Here is a 26,328-nt window from a genome sequence, read left to right as displayed (position 1 = left end):
AATGCAGCGCACTGTATTTCTTCCAGCAGCTATTATTGCACTTAAAAACTCTTATTAACAGTAACATTTCCTACCCAAAACTTTTCACCATGTTTTGTTCTCAAAACAATAAATCATAATCACTCAATGCATAATGTCTGATGCAAATAAATAATAATAAACATCTCATGCTACAAGCAGCTCTTAGTAATCCTGGCTCTGGCAAATGCAAGTGAACAATGCACTTGGACAATGGACAGATCTCTTTTCTAGCACTTACTACACTGGGATATTTTCAGGCAACATCTTTTCAACAACAGTTAAAAACTTTACATTGTTAAATTTGGTGAGGTGGTGAAATGTCCCATGTTAGTGGTTCAAATCATCAACGGGTGTGAAATGTGGCAAGCATGAATCATCCCAATAGGCTGTTCTCAATTTAGTGACTTCCCAATTTTGACATTGTTTGCGGTGTATGGCATTTAAAACTGTTACATTCATAAATCACTTACTTTTTTTTTAATGGCACAAACATATATTGAATGTCATGCAATATATGCTTGTGCATTGTGTATAATGTGTACCGGTACTGTTTCCATCTTTAGTGGTATTGATTGAATACCACTAAAGATGGAAACAGTCTAGTTTTCATAATGTTTCTGAACTGTTTAGTATGCGAACTTTGGGATGTCTTTTTTTATTAGATTAATCAGGCATTCCAACCAACCATTTTGCTTTTGAGCATGTATATTTTTTAGGTTTATGTAAATTAATACAAACTTTTATGTGACGAACGAAAACTAGCTCAATGCCGCCTGACCTTGATTACACTACTATGTCTTCTGATATAATCATTAAAGGCAACTTAAAAAAAGCTAAAAACTGGAAGAAACGTTACTTTGTTTTGCGTGATGGCTCACCTGCAAAATTGGAATATTATGAAAGTGAAAAGAAGTGGAAAAATGGCAACAGCAAACCAAAGAGACGTATTGCTTTGGAAAATCCATGGAACATTAGCAAAAAGAAAGACAACAGACATGAATTTTTAATTGTTATTTTTACTGAAGATGAATATTTTTCCATGGCTGCAGATAATGCTGAAACCCAGGAACAGTGGATAATAGCTCTCCAACAAGCTGTCAAACCAGGTAGGTTTAAGGTTGGTTTTTTTAATTTTTTAGTCTTGTGTGAAAATTTGCACACGGTCAACTGTTCTAAGTTAGAAATATTACATATAAAATGCTTTTTGAATAGCATATAAAATAACAGGATTTACAGGAGAGCATACGCAATGAATGAAAGGAAACTGTTTGGACAGTTAACTTGTAATTATGAGACATGTTAAAGTTTAAAAAGGCACCTAATGTTGTACATAGGTCAGCCCATAACATGTACAGCAGTTGATTAGTGTATCCACATTTCACCAATTTAAATTATTTGGAAAATCATCAGCTTAATTATGCCTTTGAGGAAGTACCTTAGTTAACTTAAATTTTTTTTGGTTCTCTGGAAAAACATTTTCTCTTCACTGTGGTATGCTATATGATACATATTTGTACACATATACTTAAGTTGTAAGCACTAAACATTCGGTCTCTTAAGTAATTTTGGCTCTTCTTCTCTTTAAGTAATTTTGCCTGATAAAAATTTATTGTTTTTGTTGATATGGGGTAGAAACATTGTTTGTAAAAAAAAAATTATTCCTGTTGATCAACTAACTTAAATTGCATATGGTGATGGACCGCTGATTGACCCCACTTAATTGGTGTGGAAGAAAGCAAGGGGATGTCATCGATTTACTTCCTTTCTCTGACACGAGGCTGTATCCAAGAAAAACAACCCATGTTTTTACAATATCACTTTCTCTTGGCACCTACAGTTCTACACCATTGGTTGAATATTTGTTGTTGTGTTGTGACCCAGCCCCAATCTCTCAATCTGCTTTGGATTGATAAGAATTGCATTCATCATTTATTCAAAACACAGCACATTAAAGTTGATATGAGAACATTTCATTGATAGCTTGAATGAATACAAATGCAGAGCATTATCAACAGTTAATGCAGTGGCGTGGTTAGAGTGTTAGTGAATGTTTTTGTTTAGACCGTGTTAACGCGGCCAAATATGTACTGTAACTAGGAAATGAAATGGGTGCTAAGCAAAGCATTAGGCAACTTCTTGTTGCAATGCTTCTGCTTAGCCTACTTTGTGGTCCAGTATGCGAAAATCATTTGATCGCGTTCGAGGTCTTGCTGCCTGCGACATTATCGTTTAGTGCACGCAAAACAAAGCGTCGCAATTCAACTATATAACCTTCTTTATTGGTTTAAATATTATGTCAATGTCGTGGTTTGGTAATTGCCTGGCCTAAGAGAAATATGGCTATAGTTCTTTAGTGCGTAATGAAGGGAGCTGAACTTGCAGTGGAAATTTCGTTGTGAAACGACAATGCGCTTAGATGTGACATAGTATATATAGTCGCATATCACAGATCGCTTTATGAGAAGTAAAAGGAAAAGTTGCTTTAGGTTTTGCAGCTCCTGTTGCTCAAAATAATTTTATGCGCGCAACCAGTATAATGTTGTGCACTCAATTCTGCAATCAGCTGTCATTCGACCTTCCTATGCGAATGAGTCAAACAGTTGTACGTTCCAGGTACTGTCGTGTGATTTTCCTGCTCCATTGTTATGGTATTAGTTTTGTAGCGTCTAAAGCACAGCGTGTAAGCGGGTAGTTAAGTAAAAATATCACCTTTACATGCCTTAGAAATTTGGCGATAACTATCCAGAAAATAGTAGATCAAGTTCCTTCACTTATGTAGTGATATTACCGCATTTTGTCTTTTCATTGGCACCTTTTTTTAACTATATGTTTGCAAAGTCCTGCTTAAGTGCTCGCCATTGTTTGTTCGCGAGCACTTTCCCATGTCAGTTACGGAAGCAATGTTCAATACCAGGACTTTTATAGGAAGACTTGTACTCACCTGATGTGTTATGCTGATTTTGTTATTATTTACAATCACAAACCTCGATGCGTTCACGAGTATAAGTTCACTTGTCTTCGACTATTCCTTGTGACAAAAGCACTTTTTGTGGCTACAAATAGCCTCGCACTAGTTTTCGAAGCGCTGCGTGGGATCTGGTCAAATAATGTCGCAATGACGGGTAATACTAAACAAAGCTTGCAGCTGGTTAAAGTGGTTATGGAACAATAACACATTGTTTATGTGCTTCGGTCTATCTGCTGTGTAGGTGGGGTGGTTGTTTGTGTCATAAGGTGGTTGTGTCTTTTTCATTTTGTGTTTACATGAGTACTTGATGAACTTGAATAACTTCAAATATGCCAGAGCGAACGTGGTACGAAAGAGCTAGTTTCAAAATTTGACCTTGTATTTGATAGTTCTTCAACTGCCCAATGTCTACATATTTTTGCGTCCATGTGAGATGTGACTTTTGATGGTCATGATAATGCAAGTTTGGTTGTTCAAATATATGAACATGGAAATGTTTTTGCTCATTGTTTCTACTGTTATCTGCGACTTGGTTATAACTTCGTTCAAACTTGGCCTTCGCTTGCACTTACTTTGCTGCGTGCTTGGTCGATTTTGCTTTTTAACATTGTTTTGACGTAAAACCTTGATGCGTGGCGGATTTTGCTCTTGGTAGTGGTTAGGTAAGCATTTTTCGTTTGTTTGTTTTTTCTTCGTGTTATGCTGTACCTTAGAGTTAGACCACTTATCTAGATCAAGGAATTTTTAAAATAACTTGCCCTTAAAATATACCATTACACCGTTTTTCTTGCCTTACCATCCTGTAAAATGGTTTGAACAATTTTAAAATTCCGGGGTCATCCACTTCCACACACATGCCTATCCGATGACGAAAGAAATTTTGCTAAATGTCGAAACTTTGTTTTCTTCATAAATTAGGACACCAACAAACCTGTCACTTTAACTCGAAAACCAATCATCATAACAACAGCTGATTATTGTAGACTCAGTGGGTCGTCCATGTTTTAAACATTTTTCGCAGCTGGGTCATGTATATGAAAGTGTTTATAATTTGACACTACATTACTCAACTTAGTTTATTTGATTTTGCATTAAAATTAAAAAAAGAAGAGACCTTTCTTCAAAAACAACCTCACCACTCTGTTTTTACAAATAATATCTCTACTAAAAGAGAACGCTGTTGAAAAGGAGCGATCTTCCTGGCGTCAGCACTACCGTTGAAACAATGTAAAAATATAGCAACTTAAGGTAGTGGGGTGAAATCATCGCTTCACACGTGCCTGTTGATCCAAAACCAAGGCAGTTTGCAGTTTATCCTTAAATCGAATGAGTGTGCTGTTTCAGTGAAACGACGCGTCTTTTCATAGTTGCACAGTTGCAAAGCAAGCTTGATAGCATTTCATACCACTGTTAGGCAATCATGATATTAAGCAAATACTTGACATCAATACGCGACTTACAACCAAGAAAGATGAGACGAAACTGCTGATAAACCAGATTCATGCTGGCACAAGCAGGGTCAACGAAATCAAATTGTTTGCATGGCTTGTCACGATGAAACGTGTGGAATGTTAAATGGTTTGCTTTGGTGAAAGAACGCTCTCGATTTGAAGCTTACAGCATTTGAAAACTCTTGTGCTTATTGTGCTTATTCGGCATTTTATAGCGGTGAGCCGTCGTAGGTTGGCACTTATAAATTTCAATCCAACCTGTTATAGACTATAATATAGTCGAAAGTCTTTGGGAGATTTTCTTCCCTTCGCAAATGAAAATCGATCAATTGTTAAGTTTCATTTGGAACCAGTGACTGCGATATAACACCTAAAACAGTAATGGGTAAAAATCCTTCGGAAAAATCCATCCTGGCAATGTTAATTCGAACAAATATTTTCCGGGTTGGATGTTTTCGGTTGGGATTTTTGCCTGAGGGATGTTACCTAACAGTCCTACGACCTACATTTACCCACAAGTCCAAACTCTCTCGCTATTGTCATTATTGTTATTCAACGTATTTAAATCATAAACAGACATAACTATTAACTAAGCAACAACACTACATTTAACATTATAAAAACAAAAAACAACAAGCGAACGTTTTCGGCTAGTCATATAGCCCTTTTCAAGCCTATAAGAAAAAATAGTTTTTTGTTTTTATAATGTTAAATGTAGTGTTGTTGCTTAGTTATGTCTGTTTATGGTTTAAAAGAGTTACCTCTCTACCCAAATTGTATCAACGTATTTGGAACAAAACCTAATGAGAAAAAAAAGTATAAACTTGTTCTGAAAAACATATCTATATCACAACTTTCAGGATTTTTACTTGTCTTGTAGTCTACATGTTGCTTGTTTTGGTTAAAGCGAATGTTTGGTCAAAATGAAATTCAGTACAAAGAATATGTCACGTAGGTTAAATGTTACTTTTAATTGAAGCATAATCATCACTTTTGTGGTAATGGTCGAACAGTCGCTTTTAGCAAAAATTGAATGTATTGTACTTTTTACTACGTTTATGACATTTTCAACAGTTGTAGTGTTTGTAACTCCTCAAAGAAAATGAACGTGATGAGTTTACACATTTTGTTTTTGAAAGAAACCGCTTTCTATAGTCTATAAAGCATTGGGTGTGTTATATTACCGCCAATTTCTTCATTCAGTGACTTCATTACTTATCTGAGATGTCATTATAGTGAATTTGAGTTTTACTCTTGTCTCTCACTTATCGATTGCTCTTTTGTTTCTTTATTCTCTTAGTTCTCGGGAGATAATGCCAGACGAAAACAACCATGGCCGACATGTTCGGGTAGTATTAGTAAAATATCGAGTTCGGACCAACCAGACTGAGAAACTAAATTGTGGCCTTATTTCGGGTTTATTTGTGCATTTTCATAATCCCTTCATGCTTTACCCTCAAATTGCGTCAAGGCAATCAGTTAAATGACTAGATGACAGTGAAAATCGAAAACAATTGTGTCTGCCATTTCCCAATCTCTAGTACTAAATTGTGTGAATTGACGTGCTATTCACGGTGATTGTAGGCTACTATGCTTTCATCACAGATCAGAAAACAACATCATTATTGGATAAATTGTTGCATGACATAAAATCGCCACATGAAACGAAGTACCCAAATAACCCGTTTTCAATTTTTGTGGGAATATCAGTTTAATTGTTGCGACAACGATCAGCACTAGTGCAAACACACATTGTGATATCAACATCACTGCGATTCTCCACTAACATGTGCCTAAGTTCTGTACAAAACTAGCATATAATTTTAATGCTTAATTTTAACAACATGTTGTTGTGTGAGATCGGCCTTTTTGCAGACAACGCCTCGCACATTGATTCGTGCTCATGCATCATTGCATTTTGAATCTGTTGCGATGATCTTGTAAAATCAGCGTAAAACTTTCAGCCAAGATGACGACTTCTGTAGAATGCAAATTCATTTTGGATTTTTACATGTCAACTTTGACGGCTTGCATGCTGCATCAATAATTCAAAATCTCCTTATGAAATTGCTGGTAGTCAGATTTGAATGAGGCTTTTTCTATGCTGAGAAAGAATCTATTGAATGGGCCTACTCGCTTGGACAACCCAGCCAGCAAATCAGTTCTTTTTCACATTGACTCGATGCAAAACCAGATTGATTTTTCTGGCTGAGAAAAGCGTGCAAAGGGACTGATTTAACCAGCGAGTCTGCCGCTACTCCAGATCGACACATAGCCAATTTAACAAGTTTAAATTAAAACTTTTCCCACGTGAATAACATGAAGTTACCACAGCACATAAGCTTACTGTTAACCAGGCCAGGTAATTAATGCGATCGCTGCCTTAGTGTTGTTGTGTGCGGTGCATTCCAACTCAGTTAAAGTTGCTAAAGCTGCCCCCTCACACTCTGATTCATTTCCAATTGAGATGATCAATATTGAGAGAGCTATTTTGCCGCTTTGGTGCATTTCTCCGGTGATGATTTCGCTTTTTGAAATTTGCTTTTACCCCGCATTTTCATCTTTCTCAAAGTAAACTTAAACACTTAGTTCGCAAACAAGCTTCTTTCAACGGAACTAATATCTAAGCATTTTTTCATCGTCAAAGGAAGTTTCTTGTTTACTTTAGGAAAGTAACATACTTTTTCCATTCCTTCCGCTGGATTTCGTTATTAAGTAAAGTTAATACTGTATTCGCTTGGTATTCTGTGTGGTTGTCTGAGTGTTTCATAATTGCTACACACCCGAGTCGGCCTCAACACTAACTGGACATAATCAGCACATAAGTGGCCACATGCATAAGATTTTCTTATCAAAAACATTGAGTTTCTCGGAACGCAAATGCTTCATGCTTTCCACGCCCAAATTCCTGGTCTAGAATTAATTCACAAGTTTTGCGGTTTTTGGTTTCTATGATCAAATAACATTCAGTGTCTTTTATTCAACTTTTAATATTTTTGAGATTCAAATTGTATGATATATAAATGACAAACAGGCTACAACGTATTAGAAAGCCTTTAAAATGCCACTTATTTAAAATTATTTTACTTTTGATATTAACATGCCCGGGTTCAAAAAATAGTACCAGCTGCAATAAACGATATAGGCCTACAAGCGTGTTAATGCCTTGAAAAGGTGGCAAAACTTTGAAATAAATATTTGTTTGAGCAGTAAGGCGCATGTCTGCAGCTGGCACGGCCATACCAATCAGTTTAGCGTTTACCCACACAAAGCACCGGACTTCGAACACAAATAATGATCGACTATGCTATTGATAAAAAAATTTGATCAAGTTCAACATAAACACATCCTAATATGCTTTAAGCGTCACATTATCAAGCCATTAGACACATTAAGTTGCTATCTACTTTAATTGACTGCTTTTTGGCAATTTACCACATACCAGTGAATTGAAGCGGACCGAGCACAACTTTTCAAAACAACAATCTCATTTGGTTATGTGGTGAGATCGGTTTCGCGGAATTTTTTGCAATTACAGTGTGATTTGAAGTAGTTTCAATCTCAATAGCAAGGGTTCACTGGACGGACTTGTTTCTTTTTAATACTTTGCCTCATTACGGAACCAGTAAAACTTGTTTTTTTCATTCCATTCTTGAATTCTACGTTCAAATAAATCTGACGTGGTAAATGCAAAACCATTCGTAATTTTTTGTTGTTGATAAGTTGGGCGGTATCTTATTCAAACAAGTTCTGTTGGGCTTTACTTGAGTGAACGCAGTGTCTTGAAAGGGAGAAATGTTGCTTCAACTATTGTGAAAGTTTTAAAAATTGTTTTTCTCCCTTTTGTGGTTTCTTTTAAGTTGTTTACTTGGTCTGCTGGCGGGCAAAAGCAGACCTGCATTCCACACCATGTAAAAACCTTTGCAGAATACTTGAGTGATAAGAACCAAAGCTGGCCAGGTTTGGTTGAGATGTAATAAACAACAAAGCCGTTTCATTTTCAATCATGTTGTTTTTCAATCTTGCGAAATTATTTCTATCTGTTTTCCACGCAAAATTGTCGATTAAAATTTATTTCAATTCGAAAAAGAAAGCAACTTTACGTCGAATCTTTATCTGGAAATATTGTTCTCACGTAAAACACAATTATCTTTCATACCATGCTGCCTCCTGTTTTCTTTTCCGATTTGTTGTTGTCCATTGAAAGCCTGACTCATTGGCTGAGTTATCGGCACGAACGAAGTGGTCTCAGTAAGTGCTATGCTGGTTAACGTGTTACCCACAAATAAAAAAAGAGTATTCTTGATTAATTCCGGTTTTGCTGAGATGCGATTGACTTTTCCGTGATTACACGTCAATTCGACGTAATTTGATCGTTTTGGCAACAGTTTAGCTACGCTCCACTGCTGGAAATCGTGAATTATTTATAACGTCTTGTTTTTTTTTTACATTCTTGCGGACTTACTTGGATTTTTCTTGTAAACAAAAAACAAATTCATGCAGGCGATGTTTTTTTTAACACCCGGCTAAATAGTAGATACATCACATCTTTCATGTCCCTTTCTTGGAAGCGTTTATTAATGGCGAACACGATGATTTTGGCTTCACCACGAGATATGTCGGGAGTATCTCACAGCATTGTCCTGTTCAAAACAACTAAGGTCCACTAAGTCTTTTTTGGAAATCAGTCACTTTTTACGTTCTTCCCACGTCTACAGCAAGACGCATACATGTTGTTAGTGCAATGTGTTGATGAATTTATCAACAAAATTTGCCACAACGTCGCTCAACGATAAAACGAAGTGAAAGTGACCCATTTTTCTCACTGGAAAAGACCTAACGTTTCAAAGTTGTTATTGTCACCAACTTGTTTTTCCTCAGTTTGGAGCGCGCTTTCCAGGATTCACTTATCTCCTTTTCTTGGCTTTGTGTAATTCAATCTTGTTGCTTCCCGTCTTGGCCGGAGTTCTTTTACCTCGAAACAAACCTGCGGTCCCTTGATAATTTGTGAACAAAGCACTGACTTCAATCGAACATTGATTAAATGTCCACCAACATTATCTTCAATCTTTCTAAAAATGGCCACGATTTTCAATCACAACTTGCGATCAAAACACATTTGGAACCGGAAAACGACATATTCGTTGGTCATTTTATACAAAAAGGAGTTTTAGCGATAAGATAAACAGATGAAAGACCTGCAATATATATTTTGTTCCGTTAACTGATGTTTTATTGCTTGCTGTTAGAAAGATAGTATTATTTTCTCGATATCTCAGATAGTTCACAGAGCGTACTCGCTATTTTCCGTGTCGGTGTGTGCCGAAAATAATCATGATCTCGGGGAGAAACATTAAAAAAAAATTCCGTTGATTATCTTCACTGACCGAGTGACCGTTCTAGCAAGGACAGTGCAGTTGTCGAATATCAGCGACATCTATTTTTTTGTTTCAAGATTTGATTTTACACATTTTTATAAGATTCATTTTTACACAAAAATATCAAATAAAATGGATAAAGAATGTTAGGAAATTTAATGCAGCTCCTGCCCACATTCTCACATTACGTTCGTGTGGCTATCAAATATCTTACTTTGCAAACTTCAGCCTTAAAAAAAAAAGTAAACCATTTAAAAGGCATATTTTTCTTTGCAGAACCTGGTTCAGTTCTGTTCGATCATATGTGGCATGTGGTACTGGACAACAAGGAGTTAGAAGGCTGCAAGAACAACCTGTTGGTCAGTCTGCAAGGTCCTCATCGTGTCTGCCTCACCCACGATCAGATGGTGTTTGTTCGGGCAAGTAGCAGTGGCGGCGGTGACAGAGCAAACAGAGATCCCGTCGAAATCCGCATCACAAGCATTAGAGTATTTGGACACAAAGAAGGGATGTTTTTTATCGTTCCGGGAAGAGCGTCCGGTATTGGAAGTGGAAAGCTCTGGATGGATCTAAATGACACTGCCATGGCTGGAAACATGCATCAAACTATCCTTCAGATTATGTACGCTCTCAACCAAGAGGAGGCAAACGGCTACCGTGGGCGTTCGAACAGCTCCGGTTCAAATTCAAGCCGTACTCGTCGTTCAGTTGTCTCTGTTCGCTCTCATTACAACAACCCGCCTCCCAGTCAGATTGGAATGGGTAAGATGGCAAGTAGCATTTCAGGGTCAAGCGATCGCATCCGATGCGACAGCTTGCCTGCTCCTCAAGTAGGCACGTCAAACGACTCGCGACTTCGAACTGGCAGTGAGGGCGAAAATACTATGCGTCGCCCCTCGCGGGTCAACAGCATGCGTTACTCAAGCGGTTCGTCAAGCCCTGGCCTTCGAAACCGCTTTTGGGTCTCTCACAACCGCCGCGGAACCTCACATTGTCCTCATCACCACGGCAGCATCTCCCATTCTCACACGACATCGCTCTCTAGCAGCTGTAATGGTTCCAGCGCCACTTCCAGCTGTGAACACCTGAATGTCGGGCTCAGTGCAAACGCTGATTTGTTATCAACTGGCAATGGTCTGGTAACTCACTTGCCCCCTTCAATGTCCTCGCCGGCTGTCATTGAAAGAATTTCGACTGATGAGTCCACTGACCGACATAGCCCAACTCAAAGCTATTTACAAATCACGGGCCGGAAGGGGAGTGTGAGTCGTAATTACAAGACCAACGGAGAGAGCCACCGCAGAAGTCCAACTTCGGAGTTGCTTCACCAGTCATTCATACCACCTCTTATCCGTGAAAACTACGAAGCGAACCGACACTACTGTACCGCTTGTCTTGCCCATATTCCTTACTCCCAAAAGCGCAGTGACGTCACCACTAGGTCACTGAATCCGTGTGATCTCGCTCCTCCACCTCCGGACATTGCTCCTCCACCTCCTCCTCCTAACTCTCATCACAATAATTCCACCTCTAGTCATGAATACACGAATGTCTCCACTTATTGTCGGACACAATCCATGGAAGATGGATGTTTGAGTTGTGGAACAGCTGCATCCTTCATGTCTGCATCTCCACTGCAACAAAATGGTTTTCTCCCAAACGCTGGCCACAAGGCACGCCCTGCTGTTAATGCGTCCTCACATGACCAACAAATGAAATCCGCTTCTCACGATGATTACACTCCAATGGCATATGATGGAAGGACTGGATATTCCCTTCAAGAGACATCACAAAAATCTTACCACAAGCTGCCGCATTGCAATGGTTCCATCATCGACAAGCTTGTCTCCTCCTCCAGTGCTTCTTTTTCTTCTCCCGCATCAGACTACACTCCGATGTCCGTCAACTTGCCAGTGACTTCCTCATCTCCAATGGAGAGCAAAGCACAAACAAAATGTCAATCCGGCATGTTTTGTGGCTACGTAGCAATGCGATCACTCTCTGAAAAATCATCGGCGCAAGACATCGAAAATCGACGCCGCTCTGTGCCGGACCCAACGCCTCACAACTCCGCGAGCAGCCATTCTCGATCGTCGGCCCCATCTAGTTACTCGAATGACAAGTCCGCCGAGCTCATGCTTACAGCTCGCAATTTCTGTCAAGAATGCTGTGGACCTTTTTCACTGCCGAAAAACTCCGAGTTAACGTCTCGCAGCAAAACATCACCGACCTTCGGTAGGGCAAATCCATGCTCAACTGACGACAGTCGATCCGAAACGAATGAGGACGACACAAAATCCGGCTCAGCTCCTGAGTATCTTGCTTCTGCTGTTCCGGACGCTTCGATTTCACCAGCAAGCCCAACAACAAAACCAGACGTTGAATATCTGTGCATGCAGCCACTTCAGCAAGAATTCAGAGACTTGAAATTAAAGAAACCTGAAGCTACAGATGTACTTCAGAGGAGCACATCTTTTTCTGTAGAAAGCAACGCGAATGGAAAAGCTTCCGAAACCAACGGTTATCTACTGATGAATCCAGCTTGCGCTGGGGCTTTGAACGGTTATCCTGTTCGTAAAAGCCTCGTGAGTTCGATATTGTCGGTCGCAGAACCTCGCAGTCAATCACCGAGTGTTGTCAATCAATATCCTCATCAAAGAAAGCAGGATTCTTCAACCAACTCGCTCGATCGACCTCGAAAAAGTTCATTTCGGACGAAGAAAGCTTTATCTCTCGGCTTTCGTCACACTATATCTTCCGCTCGAAGGTCCCAGTCTTTGAGGCAGAGCAAGAAAAACTTGAACAACCGTTCTCCTGGCTCCAATACTCCTCCAGATCCTCCAGCATCTCGCTCTTCTGTGTCACCAGAAGACGAATACGTAAACATAGATTTTTCAAAGGCCCAGGGCCAATCGAGGTCCCCGTACGTTTTGAAAGTCACAAAATCAAAAGACGAACTTTCCAGCACCCGGTTGCCAGCAATGCGGACAGCTCTGTCTGAAACCGACTACACAGAGATGAACTTTAAACCGATTGCAAAGTGCAGCATCCAAGCGAATACTTAAAGCTGTTGACAATCATCCTGGATTTGTTGCTACTGTAAGTCGATTAATGTCAATTGTTCATTTTTGCTGCGTAGTGATGCGCTGTTTTCTTAAAAATACTGCGAACCCAGGCAGCAAATCAACCGTTTTTAACGTTACCCAATTCTCATCACTATTTTTGCTTTACCTTTTTTTCAACGTTGTTATACGCTAAACGTGGAATACATTAACGTAAAAACGTATATTTTGCCATAGTCACTTCAAACATTTTTTTCACATGTGTTGTGTGTTTTTCTTTTGTTTATACCCACAGACCTTGTCGATTGTTTGAATGTTTATTTTACGTTGATGTGACATCGCTAGATGTTTTATTTATGAAAAATGGCGATAACATTGCTTTCAGCGATACACCATGTGCGGTGGCAACTTTGTTTTTCATGTCATAGGGCAGTATCTTTGTTTCTGACCTAGCCTAGGTGCCTAGTCAGCAAAAGGTGTTTTTTTTACATCGTTTCAACGTCTTTAACGTCAGGAAATGTAATAAAAACGGCAACTTTTTCTGATTGGGTGGATTACTGCTACTTTGGCTGCGAAACAACCCAGATAGTAAAATTAATCGCAGACGTTGAATCAATGTAAAAATGACAGGTTTCGTTGTCTGAAAACTGGCCTTCACGTGACTGCGCGAAGAGCTAGCTGCTTACAAATCAATGATTTGGAATCCATTTTGTGTACCGATGCCTTGGGCATCACATTTCTTCTGCTGCTTTTGCCTTGAGCATTGGCCCAACATGCTGAGTGTTAGTGTTGGCAATTTATCTTACAGCGCGCTTGCTTACGCTTATTATTTGTTGAAGTTGGGTTTTTATTCTGTACTGTGTAAAATTTTCTTTTAACTTATATTTTGCATTCAGAAATGAACAATTGCCGGTGGAAAAAACGTATTTTATTTATATGAAGCAATGTGCCGTGTGCAATGGGTATCTATAAAAACAGCTGGTTAGAATTCACAGACTGAAAGTTTGTTATTGAAGAAAACTATACTTGAAATATTTGGTGTTATGAGTTAATAATTACCGCTGTCGATTTAGAAGTCACACTTTATTCGAATATTTCTCATAATTTCTCGTATTTCTCTGATACATGTCAAGCACAAATTTTGTAGAGCCATTTCAGTATGGTACAATGGTCCTCACTGTTGTCAAAATCGTTCATAACCATCACAAAACTAAACCTTTCCCTTCTTTCAGCAATTTTTTCACTTTTGGCTTGGAATGAGATAATCGCTGCACTGTGTGGCTTTGTCATAAGGGGCCGATCACTTTGTTGTTATCAATGTCACTGGTGAATTTTATAGCGATAAGTTTTCACCAAATACACCGTGGATTTTACATTCAATATTGATTTCACACGAATAGCAGTACATGTATTTCAACATCACATTTTCGTTGTTATTTTGCGTCTATTACACTTAACTTATTTATAAACCGGTTGGAATTGCAAATGCATTTGCTTTCATTTAACCAGAGTCAAGTTTCAGCCAACCCCAGGCAGCTAGTCAGTACTTTTCATTAATTTGGTTTTATCTGCAGACGTTAAAAAACAAAAAAATGAATTCATTTACTGTCTGGCACTGGTAAAATGACCGAAACCAGGCAGTTCTTCATCTCGGATGCAGCGTAAAGACAGCGTTGCTCAAACAGAGCTAACTTATAATGAACTTTTTTCAACTAATAACAGTTAGCGAAGCTATGCTGAAAGATCGAACAAAAAGTCGTAGCATTTCCTCTTATCTATAAATCAATAGTGTAAAAACAAAACTATTTATTATAACAAACTAGCTACTCTTGAGATGACGTCTTTAGTGAAAAATTCTATCCAACGAACGTGACTTATTCAAACGCAGCCAAGTCTGCGTTGGGTTTCGTATTTCATCGAATCTGTGGTCCAAAGGCCGCCTTCGATTGCTCGGAAACAGCCGGCCTCGCCGGAGTCGATAAATTTATGAATGAGATCCGTACGTGACTTGTCAACTGGCAAAATCCGTCGTTTTGAGGTGATTAAACGCCTGCACACTTCTAATCAAAATAAACGCAGGTTATCGTGAGATGAGTAGATCACCCAAAATTATCAAGGTACCATATTTTCAAAATGCATAAAAATGTGTTGTGACGTTAATAGTTGCACATCGGCACTTGGCAATGATCACCAAGTGGTTGTTCAAGGGTTCAAGCGTTGGGGACCAGTCTAATGTTTCTCTTCTGTCGGTCTTGCTACCAAGTTCCAGCGTTGCCAGGTTATTTTGTAAAAACAAGCAAGTAAATCTGAAAAAACATGCCCAAAATTCGCAAGTCAACAGAAAATTGTAGTATTCTGCTCAGTCACACGTGAAAAATTTCCACCCATCACCAGCGTGATTTTTATGCATATGAACTGCTGTTAGGTATTCTACACAAACGAAAGAACTGCCTGTCTTCCCCATCAGGGTAGGATTCCTCTACGCTCTACCTTGTCATTACAATTTTTCGTCCCCAAAAAGTTGTAAAAAAACAAGCAATCTATATATTTTAAAGTATACGCAAACTGAACAAAAATATAAGCCTAAACTTGCGGAAAATCGCAAGGTTGGCAACACAGCCAAGCCCTCTCCCGACTAGAATCGTTTTCATGCGAGCTTTCCCTTCTATTTATGTATCAACCTTTTTTCACTGCTTTCCAAAGCCTTGAATCAACAGTGTGAATAGTTTTCAGGATGCAAGGAAAGGATCTTTCGGATCGTTAAACATATGTTGAAAGATGTATAGAGTTGGCCAAGTCTCCAGCATCGTGTTTATTAAAAGTCAGGCAATGAAAATGAATAGAATATTCTATCGGCTTGCCAAAACCCATCCAATACTCACAAAACTTTATCATAATAGAGCTTCGAGACGTCAAAAGCCATATAAAAATGGCAACTTTTGTTGGCTGGGATGTCACCTCGGGAGGTTTCTGCCTCCCTGTTTTTGTGTTTCTGCCGTGCTTGCACGTAGATACAACACAGGCGTTTATGCCGGCTGTTATTTCCGGTATGAGCTTGTTTTTTCCCGTCATCCTCACCAGCCGCTTCTGTCTCCTGCTGTAGTCTGAGAAAAGGTTTTTACGCGCTTTTGTTTTTCCCCATCAAAAATAAAGGCTTGCTAAACAAAACCTTTGCGGGCTTTTTCATGTTTCATGCTTATCCTCCATGAACAAGTTCCCGATGTACATTTGTTTCTGTTGTTTACGTAGTTTCACCAATTCTAAAAATCGCTTCGGTTATAAGATGAAAATTGTTTTGATAATATCTGAATCAAAAAGAGCTCAGACATTGTTTTATTTGTGCATGTTTTCCTTTAAGTTTTACAGAACGCAACCTGTTACAGTGTTTCTCTTTTCTTACTAGCCTATGTGTAAAAAAAATCCTGCTTATCGTTTCATGAGGTTTTTCAAAAAAGGTTTGGACGGACCAGATTTTATTCAAAATTTGTTTTTTACTTTTATGAAGTTGGCGTCAGATCCTTTGTACTCAGCGAAAAAACCTCATTTTTTCTGCATTGAGCTTGTTTTTGGATTCTTGGCTGCATGTTCGCAACGACATTTCAGAACCAGGAGAATGTGAGGTCAGAACACACGTCGTAATTTCAAATCGAAAGCTTTAGCTTGTGAAAAAAATGTCGTTATTCACTAAAGGGTCGACCATTTGTGCGCTATTGTGTTTTAACCCAAAACTTGGCCACGTTTGCTAAGAGCTGCAAGACGCTGGAAAAAAAAACTGTTGACATCTGTGGAAAGCATTCAGCTGTGTCTTGGCAGGTCATTTAAGCAATTACTTGAACGTGGACACCAAGATTACTTTCCTTGCCTTCCATTTAGTATATTTGTATTTTTTTTTTGTATATTTAGTTTTTGTATGTTCAAGTGATGGCCGGTATATTTATTTTTTGTATATGTATATTTAGTATATTTGTAGGCTAAAGGCTTGAATATTCAACCACAGAATACGGGCATAAGACTACAGTACATACGACAAAAACGTAAGGACTTTTGAGGTGGCTTAAAATGAAATTCAACAATGTCGTCTTTCAAAAGTTTTTATGCATGCCCCAGTGCCCCGCTATTACAAGTTCAATGTCTAGTACAGTGGTTCCCAACCTTTTTGACCTTGCGGCACCCTATCAAAGAGATAAATAGTTTGCGGCACCCTGGCAAAACTGGATCAATTTTATGAGATTTCTGTATTTCAAATAACTGTATGAAATAACACAGAATGATTTATAGCCTACAGTAGCTTATCTTCTTCTTCTATTGTCGCACTTGATTCCAAGCATTGACTGCCTCTTGCATGCAAAGTTTCCAAGATTCTCTGTTGTTTACAGTAGCCTATAGCGCGCGTAAATAAATGTATTTATTCAAAAGTTACTGTAAAATTTGGGCTTGATTTCTTTCACAAAGTCCCTTAATATCTGGAGGCACATTTGATAAAGCCACCTGCATTTCTTCCTCGACTGTAAGCAGTCGTTCTTGTTTTTTAGTTTTTATGTTCGTTAATAATCCACTCTCACATAGGTATAGGCAATGAAGTGGAAAGCTGCAGAAAAAGCACAATAGCTTTTTTTCAAACGCAAGGATATTCATTTTGAATTTTTATGCAGAACTCGTCGAGAGGCATCGGCTTGTGCATAAGCTTAAAATTTCCATCGTTACGAATGTCAATTAATTTTTCTTCTTTAAGATTCATAACAATATGAGAGTCCAGTAAAAATTGATTTCTTACCCATGCTTAATTTTCCGTAGACAAGCTGGGAAAATACTTTTCGATTTTTTTCTTCCAATGATTATAGTTGCTGAGTTACTTATTAATGAGACAACTTCTTTGTTCTTCATTTCAGAAAAATGTGAAAGCATGTCAAAGTTTCCGTTCTCACTTTTAAGGACCACATTTGCAGTTTATCTCTCAGTGCTATCATTTTATCGGTTGAAGTTCAGAGAGTTTCATTTTTACCCTACATTTTGGCATTTACGTTATTTAAATGGTTGAAGATATCTACTAAATAGCCTACACTAATTTAGAGACCCAATTGTAATCGCAAAGCAATTCACAAAATATATTCATAAGTATAAAGAACAAATTAAGTATAACTTAGGCTTTTCTCGATTAGCTATGTATCGTGCTTGTATGCGCAGGTATCCCCCATGCAACAGTTTCCTATTTTATAATGGTTTGCAAACAATCGTGCAATTTTAGAATCGTGCTGGTTCACACAATCCGATAAAATCCATCACTGCAATTTGACTTTGTGCGCCGTGAAACGCAAAATAAAATCATGAAACCTGGCGATAATGATGCGTTTCAAACTTTTTATGGAAAGAACAGCAACGAGTCAAAATCTCTTTCACGCTGTTTTTCCTGGGCAAGAAAACAAAGGCTTAGGCTACCGCAGATTAGAGTTAAAATAAATAAATAAATTCCACTCTTAACGGGTTAAAGTTAAAATAAAGAATGGGCCGGAGTATTGCAATATCTCGCGGCACCCTTGAGCATTGCAATTGGCACCCCAGGGTGCCGCGGCACCCCGGTTGGGAACCACTGGTCTAGTAGTTGCCAGCTAGATAAAATATAATGTGATGAGCCAGCATACAATAAACAGTATAATTGTTGGCCTACAGAGCAACATTACGGCTCGAAATTGTCAACAATCTATTGCCTTTTAATTCTTTATCTTCCTTCAGTTTGTGTGTCCTTTCCGTTTCCAAATACACCTTTCACGTTTAATCGTTATTTTAGAGCTGACCTGAGATACCTGATTGGTTATTTTTCACTTGGTTAACTGACGATTGGGTTGTATCATTTTTCTAGTACCAGCAATTTGATGTTGCTGACGTAAACTAACTAATTCATGTTATTTCACAGCAGTACTTTTCTCATTAGGCTAAGATTCTCTTGCCTAAAGGTAATAGACAGTTTGAACACGAAGCTGCGATAGACAAAATAACTTTTTCGGGACCAGAGTCTGTAAAAATAGTGTGATTTGTAATGTCGATTTCACATACAAGAACGATCAAAGAACGCTATAAATCCCGTTCAGTTTACAAGCTTGGAAAACCGGCTGTTTGTAACTTGTTTCTTGGTATTATTTGCCTATCGACGCCCATCAATTTTCGCTTGGACGAGTTTGCCATTGAACTTGTTCCTCAACAAACAATTGATGGAAATGTCACTTTCACAATTTTTTTTTCATTTCAGTGTTGCTGAATCGAATTTTGTATTGTACGTTGGTCAACTGTTAAGTGATGTAGGACTTGCATAAATAGCACAGTTGTTGTGATTGCATTCTCAGGATGGCTGTTTGACAGAAAAACTTGAAAATTACGTCATTTAAATTGATAAAAATGACCATTGCCAGGCGTCAATTTGTTAAAGGAAAAGTTAAAAGGTAAAATTTAACTAGAGTTGAAATAGAAAATGTCTCATTCTGTACTGCGTCTTAGGTCGGCTAAAGAAACTTTAATCCTATTATCCCACCCAATAAACTCGGTCCGTTTTACGTTGATATTACGTTTCAGACGTTCAATCAATGTAAAAATGGCGGATTTTGTCTGCTATGAACCTTCTTTTGAAAGGTTTTGTTTTTGTTGTTCCGACAGTTGTTCGGCGACGGTTTGGAAACAACAAACATCTCACAACCGGCGTCCAGTTACTAGCCACCAACACTAGACTAGAGTCACCCATAATATACACGAAATAATGATTCAGTCACTTGAAAGCGGTTAAACTTTGTCTAACAGCGTTTTTTTTCTCCAGCACATGGTACTTGATGTAAAGCCGATGAAGAGAATGGCCGATTCGAAAGACTCTAATCGCCTTTGGGACAGAAATAACTAGTCCAAGCACACATTCGTCATGTAGTGTGAAAGAAAATCGACTTTATCTCCTCGTTGATCTTGACGCATCAAAATTTTTAATAACAATGTTTCGACGTCTTGAAGCGCTGAAGCGATGAAACTGCCACGCGATTGTGTGTCAGCAGTAGTTGAAGCTTTTTTGTGTTGATGTGTATCACCGTCGTTTTACTGACGAACGAATGTCGCTTACTCACAGTCATGATGCTTGAAACGTCATAAACCCTTACGGCTTCGACCGTTTTACACTCATTGTTTGTGACGTCTCAACTGCCCAATCAGTGACGTCAGATTGTGAAAAAACACGTGGAACGGATTTTCTTCATAGTTTTCAAAAATCCTCGTTCTGAATTTGTGTAATGACCACATCTTCGGAACAGTGCGTCACATGATAAAAGCTTACAATGTTTTTTTCTTTGATTTCCCATGAAAATATGTTGATCACTTAACCCTAATTGTTGATCAAGCAAACTTTGATCTCGCGGCTGTCGAGCGTATTTGTCGGCACCCACTGGCACAGCGAGTTGTAGTCTACAAATTCGCATGAGACCAGGCCTGTGTTCTTCATCGCACATCTGTCGACAAGACAAGCAAGATGCAATTGTTGTAAACAGCCTCATTTAGATTGCGTCACCGTGAGAAGGCTTGACACTAGTCTCTCTCCGCTCTTCAATAAATTAAGAAAAACAGTCCGTATAAATTGTATCAACTTTTCTAAGTGTGACAACACTATGGATCGGGCGAAACACGGTGTCTATCGCTGTCAATTCTTGCTACAACCGGCTACCGAGAAATAAATACCTACAGTAGTAGACTTGTTTAGTATTTTAAAAACGTGAATGTCAAAAGTCATAGTTTTGCAGAGGAAACAACACACAGTCACGCAGACTACAGGTTCAATTGTTCATGAATGGTTTTTTCTGTGAGGTTCAATGTTTATGATATGAAATAACGTTTGCGTATTCAAATTTACCATGGTAGGTTGAAACTATTAGCTCATCAAGCAGCTTATTCAAGCCCAGCCAACTAAGTAGGCTATTGAATATTTCACAGTCGTTAGTGTGTTGGAAACAGATCTTTTTGGAGCTTTATGCAAAATTGAAACGTTGATTGCAGTACGGTAGCCTAATCGTTATCCGTGGACCGAGACAACCTCTTTGTAAACTTAATTCTGGCAGTTTTGCAATACTTGTAGAAGCTTTGAACCACTGGCGCAAGCCCAGTCGCCGAAGTTGATAGAGTGAGGTTTCCGTGTTTTTCTTCTTTTTTATAATATAATTGCCTGTGAATTATTTCATCCACAACGTGCCGGTGGATGCAAAGCTGGTGTATGCTTGAAATGCATCGGTCAAGCACACAACTTGAGAAATGAGACAGTGTCGCTTGATCTGACCGCTTCTTCGTTCACAACGTTAAGCTATCGGGACGGTCCAGGGTTCTATCTTTTTGCATAAACAAGTTTACTAATTTTTTGTGTGGATTGTTTTGCTTCATGTTTAACTGAACAGATATAGTTTTGGCCTTGGTGAGTAATTTCTTCTCAAGGACTTACTTAAAATAACTATTTACTAAGATATGTTGTAGCAAAATTTTTGAAAAATAGATACTCAATCAATTTTATTTTAATTACATTGAATTCTTGTTCAATATTTTATAAAAAAAAAAAGAAAAAAGATTCAGCTACAGATAGCTTTGACGCGACAATTTTACATTCGAAAACATGTTATTCCTACTTCAATCAATCAATCAATGGTTTATTTACCAGAAACAGTACATGATGGAAATATGCAAGTTGTATAGCCTATGTATACACTGCAAAAGTGGCACAAGATCCCATACTGACAGGGAGACAAAGAAACGATCATACGGTCCACTAGTCGATTGTCATCCCACAGAAATGATAATTATGTCCCTTCAGACACAAAAAATGTGACAGAAAAATACAAAAAGTACAATGTTCCCGCGCTTTAAAATACACACGAAAAGAAAAACAAACATTTATTTTAGATAAAGTTTACACAAAAGTACAAGAAATAAGCAAAGATTAGGTTTTCATACCATACAATTTACGATTCTTCATAGCTTTGTAAGATTAGGGCTTTCATCTCTTTTTTAAAACAATGAAATGATAAGATTTTCAAACTGCTTGGAACCTCTGACCAGGTCATTGGTCCCAGTACCTGCATTGATTTTTTTCAGATTCTGTGTTTGATCTATTTTGGAAACAGTTACAGCTAGTCTGGAATTTGGAGCTGTGCTGATGATGTTGAAGCATTTGTAAATAAATCACAATATGTATCTAGGGATACTGACTTGTATAAACTTTGTACATATGTTTTTTTTTATTATTTCAATGTTGTATGTGTCCTTTAGTTTCTTTACTTCCTATTCACAGTTGCTATACCAACTTGTCACAAAATAAAAACGAAACAAAAACTGTTTAACGGTTTGACATAATTTGTACTCAGCCAAGGTGTTGCAGGTTTCTCAATCGTTTTATTATTTCTGGGTCAAGCGAGTTAATTAATTTTGTTTTTGTGTTGCATTGTCCAGAGTTCAGGTGCGGTCATAGCAATATCACAACACGAGAAAACAATAGTCATAAAATTCATCACAATTTCTATTCCCGTGTTTGAAAAACTTCAACTTTGACGAAAACATTTGATGGAAATGTGCGCCTTCGTTTCCTCAAACGACCTCAAGTGAAGGCAAAGTTATTCATAACATGAGTCAGTTGTTGCGAAATAATAAAATATCAGAAAAGCGTTGAGCAAAAGCCTTTGTATTATTATGATCAGTAGAAAGTTTAGTAACTGCGTAGATAGACTTGTCCAATGCCAACTTACACTTTAAAAAATAAATTTACTTAAAAGAAACACAATTTTAAACTTCACTTTTGATATAACTTGAACTTTAGCTTGTATGTTTTGCATAAACTAAAACTTTCAGTTGCTCGCTCTCATATCAAAAAGCGTACAACAAATAAATTCATACATTGCTAATCAAAGCCATGTTTATCAAAAACATTACTCCATTCTATTTGTGTCGTAATTAATCCGGCTTCTTAGAGATAAATGCCACCAGACCTATGAGATCATGACAACGAAAACAAGTTTTTGAACACAAGGTAAACAGCCTTGGCTTTCACTCAAGTGGATTTAAAGAGGAAGAAAGAAATTAAACTCAAGTGGACAAAAATCTTGTCGAAAATATTCAAAACTTTTAAATTAACGCAAAGGAATTTAAATAGCTCGCCTTTTCTGAATAATAATAAGCATTAATTTTTTGTTTTTGAAATTGCTGTATCCTTTTGTTTGACGTCCGAAGAATAGAATTTTTCTAATAGGCTTAGCCTACATTACTTGCACAGAAACATTAAACCGGAAATACATATTTTAACTTGTTAAAACGATGGAAAATGATTAGGTTGTTTATTACTACAAACAGCTGCAAAATTACAATGAGATTTATGAAGTGGTATGTTAAACGGCACTGACAATATCCCAAAGTGGATATTATCACAGATATTGTCACGTGCAATAGCTTACCACTTGTCGAACATTGCACTTTGACTCTTTCCACTGAGTTCAAAACAACATCTGTTAGAATGCAAATTTTAACCAGACAGTTCATTCAACTTTTTTTTTCAAATTAGTCTTTAAAGCAAGTTTTTAAAATGCTTTTCCTGAGGTCACCACGCCTTGAGTCAATGTGTGCCTAATGGCATATTGCCTTTTAATTTAATTAGACTTAAATTACCTAATTTTTTTACCACGCAAGCAAACAAATTTTAGCTCATACAAAAATGAATAATGTCCACTCTGATATAGTCATTGTATAAACTTATTACACCTACTGAAGAGGAAATATTTTGACGCAAAAAATAAAGATTTTAGCGAAACTATTGCTCATCGGCCAAGTCGCAGACAGAGTTTCTGAGCAATGTCGAATGATGGGCACTGGATGGGATAACTTGGTAACTCGTGTTTTTGTTTCAGAATCAGCACAAACCCAAAAAATTCTATGAACACTGGCTTACGAAAAAGCTACTCTTTCTGGAAAGCTGATAGGCAAACTACAATGTTTGGGGGATTCATAAAATCTGTTGAAGAAAAAACAATATGGAAAAAAAAAATTTTTTTGAGATGCATGTGTCTTTTATCAATATAAGTTTTGTCCTGAAACGACGAATCTTTAAAAACGAAGCGATTTCATAGTTGGGTTGAGACAACATGCTTTTGCTTTGAAGGTAAACAATGTCTGCTGTAGATTTTGGCGGTTATCATATTTCTCAAAAGCTAAAACGAAAATAATTTCGAAGCTCTGTTTGTATTTGCTATTGAAAGAATGAGTAAACACTCAACGACAGTCTGCACCACATAAGCAACGATAATATTCTGTTAATCTTGAAGTAATTTTTGTAAACCGGTTTACGGTCGGCAATGAATCAAGGTGACGAGCGATCTTCAAAGAAAAAAAAAATGTAAACATTTAAAGTGCTTCAATGCAATGGCTTAGTTAAATTCCGGCAATATAGGTCGAAAAAATTTATTTGCCCTTATTTCAAAATTATTTTAATAAATGAAGGGGCGCAACAGGTAAGCTTGTTCAATCACTCAAGCAGATTATACGAAATATGAATTAACAATGATTTTTCGTTAAAAAAAGACAAAAAAAATTAACTGTTAAATTTTTGGCTTCACAAAATGCTATTTCACAATCAAGTTTCGCAATTGCATCAAAGATTCTAATACTGTAAATTCATTTGCGTTACAACACAGGCTGCCTGGCCCAACTGTTTATTATTACATTCAAATAAGGTTGCGGGTTTGACACATGTCACACGATATTTCTTTTTTCTGGGTGAAGTGTGTCATGGAATATCATCGTAAACAACAATGTTGTATTGAGGACTTTTGACATGATAGCATGGAAACCAGGGTTTTAGTTGAAACTAAGCAACAGTAGGCCTCAAACATTACACTGGACAATTTTTTATCATAATTTTGGAGTGTTTTGGTACCGTATGTTTTTTGGGTCGCCAATTTCAAAAATGGCATTAAAATTTTGCTTTAGGTTCATCACACTTTTGATGGCAACATTTTTCTTATTTGGGGCCCAACAAATATCCCACCCTTGTAGTTTAGCTTCAGAAAGGTTTGGAAGCATTGAGCGAATGTGTTCAAAGGCACAGACTTTCTGGACCCAATGCCTTTACAACTGTTTAGCAAGCCCAAGTTTTATATGTGAAGGTGGAAGGAATACTTCACTCCATTCAAAGAGAGGTACGTCTTTGGCATTGTGGAAGCCTGGGGTGAGGTATGCAGACTGACCAGTCTTTTATCAAGTAGTGATGATGTGATGCTAATCTACTCTTTTATTCCACAATTAAAGTAAACAAGAATGTTTGGTATAGCCGCCTTGCAAACCCAACAAGAAAGCAATCATATAAAAACTTCACATAGGCTACGTCCTAATTATGGTTCTTGTATTTTGTCAAGTTCAGCGATATTTTCACAGATTCGCGATCTTTCATTTAAACAGAAAGTGAAATTTAGTAGTATCATTTAGTATGTAGTAAATTTAGTAGTATAAATTTAGTATCCAGCTTGGGTCACTGGGGCGCTTCATTTGCTTTTCTATTCTTTTTGTTACCAAATTAAACTATCTAAAAACATGCTAACTCTATAACTGCAAACTGCAAACTCCACTAGTCACTAACGTCATTATCTTCAACGGCCGACTATGATTTAAGCAAGTTGTGCGATATCGAACTTAAAGAAAATTATAATCTCAATTAATGCACAATATTTTGACTAATTTTTAAATATCAGTGAAAACGTTTTTTGCAAAGATCTTCCAAACCATTGACACTAGACAAAAACTAGAATCAAATTCGGCATCAATGACCCCAAAAGCATATAGAAACACTGAATAGAACAGACAAGCAAAAAATTGTTGTCCTATGTTATTTGCGGGTCATCAGCAATTCCATAAAGTCAAGACTTCTGGGTGGAACTTTTGATGTAGTGGAGAGTGACTTAGAAATTAAAAAAAAAAAAAAAAATTAGAAAGCTTACAAAAAGGTGCTTGAAAATTTCAAACCGATTTTTTGTCCAATTTCGGGCCATTTACCCTAATAATTCTTTTTCTGGCTTGCGGTCGTAAAAACGCCACTTTCCAATGCAACAAAGATTGGACAATTATCTTAAAATACAATAAATGCAAAAACAAATGTGTGGTGGAATGCAGCTGGACTGCTGGTTGTTGACCACTCCTTTTGCTCCAAACCTTTGGCCAGGCGTGAAGCAGAATAACAAAAAATATCAAAGCCACTTGTTGAGGATGAGTAATTTCTCGGCCTGTTTCTTTTATTTACTTGTTATCATGACTTGAAAACTGAGTCAGATACACAGACTGGCATTGCAGAAGGAACAGCAGCTTTGAATCTCTTTCACGCAATGGGAATAAAAAATTAATGAATGACTCGCTCAGTGGAAGCTCGCAAACAAATACAAGAAGGCGTAATTTGACAAATCATATGACGG

The 26,328-nt window shown here is 37.6% G+C and overlaps 1 protein-coding gene across 1 annotated transcript; it reads left to right on the top strand.

Annotated features, from left to right (window-relative positions):
• Window positions 1-742: 742 nt before the first annotated feature.
• On the top strand, window positions 743-14,360 carry LOC145767248 (uncharacterized). The gene is made up of 2 exons (XM_082579037.1): window positions 743-1,127; window positions 10,095-14,360. Exons 1-2 carry the CDS (start codon window positions 788-790, stop codon window positions 12,881-12,883), a joined length of 3,129 nt encoding a protein of 1,042 aa, XP_082435163.1. The 5' UTR covers window positions 743-787; the 3' UTR covers window positions 12,884-14,360.
• Window positions 14,361-26,328: the final 11,968 nt, after the last annotated feature.

This window comes from Aplidium turbinatum, chromosome 3 (genome assembly GCF_918807975.1).
Source record: "Aplidium turbinatum chromosome 3, kaAplTurb1.1, whole genome shotgun sequence".
Lineage (NCBI taxonomy): Eukaryota > Metazoa > Chordata > Ascidiacea > Aplousobranchia > Polyclinidae > Aplidium > Aplidium turbinatum.
This window is presented reverse-complemented; position numbering and strand designations above follow the sequence as displayed.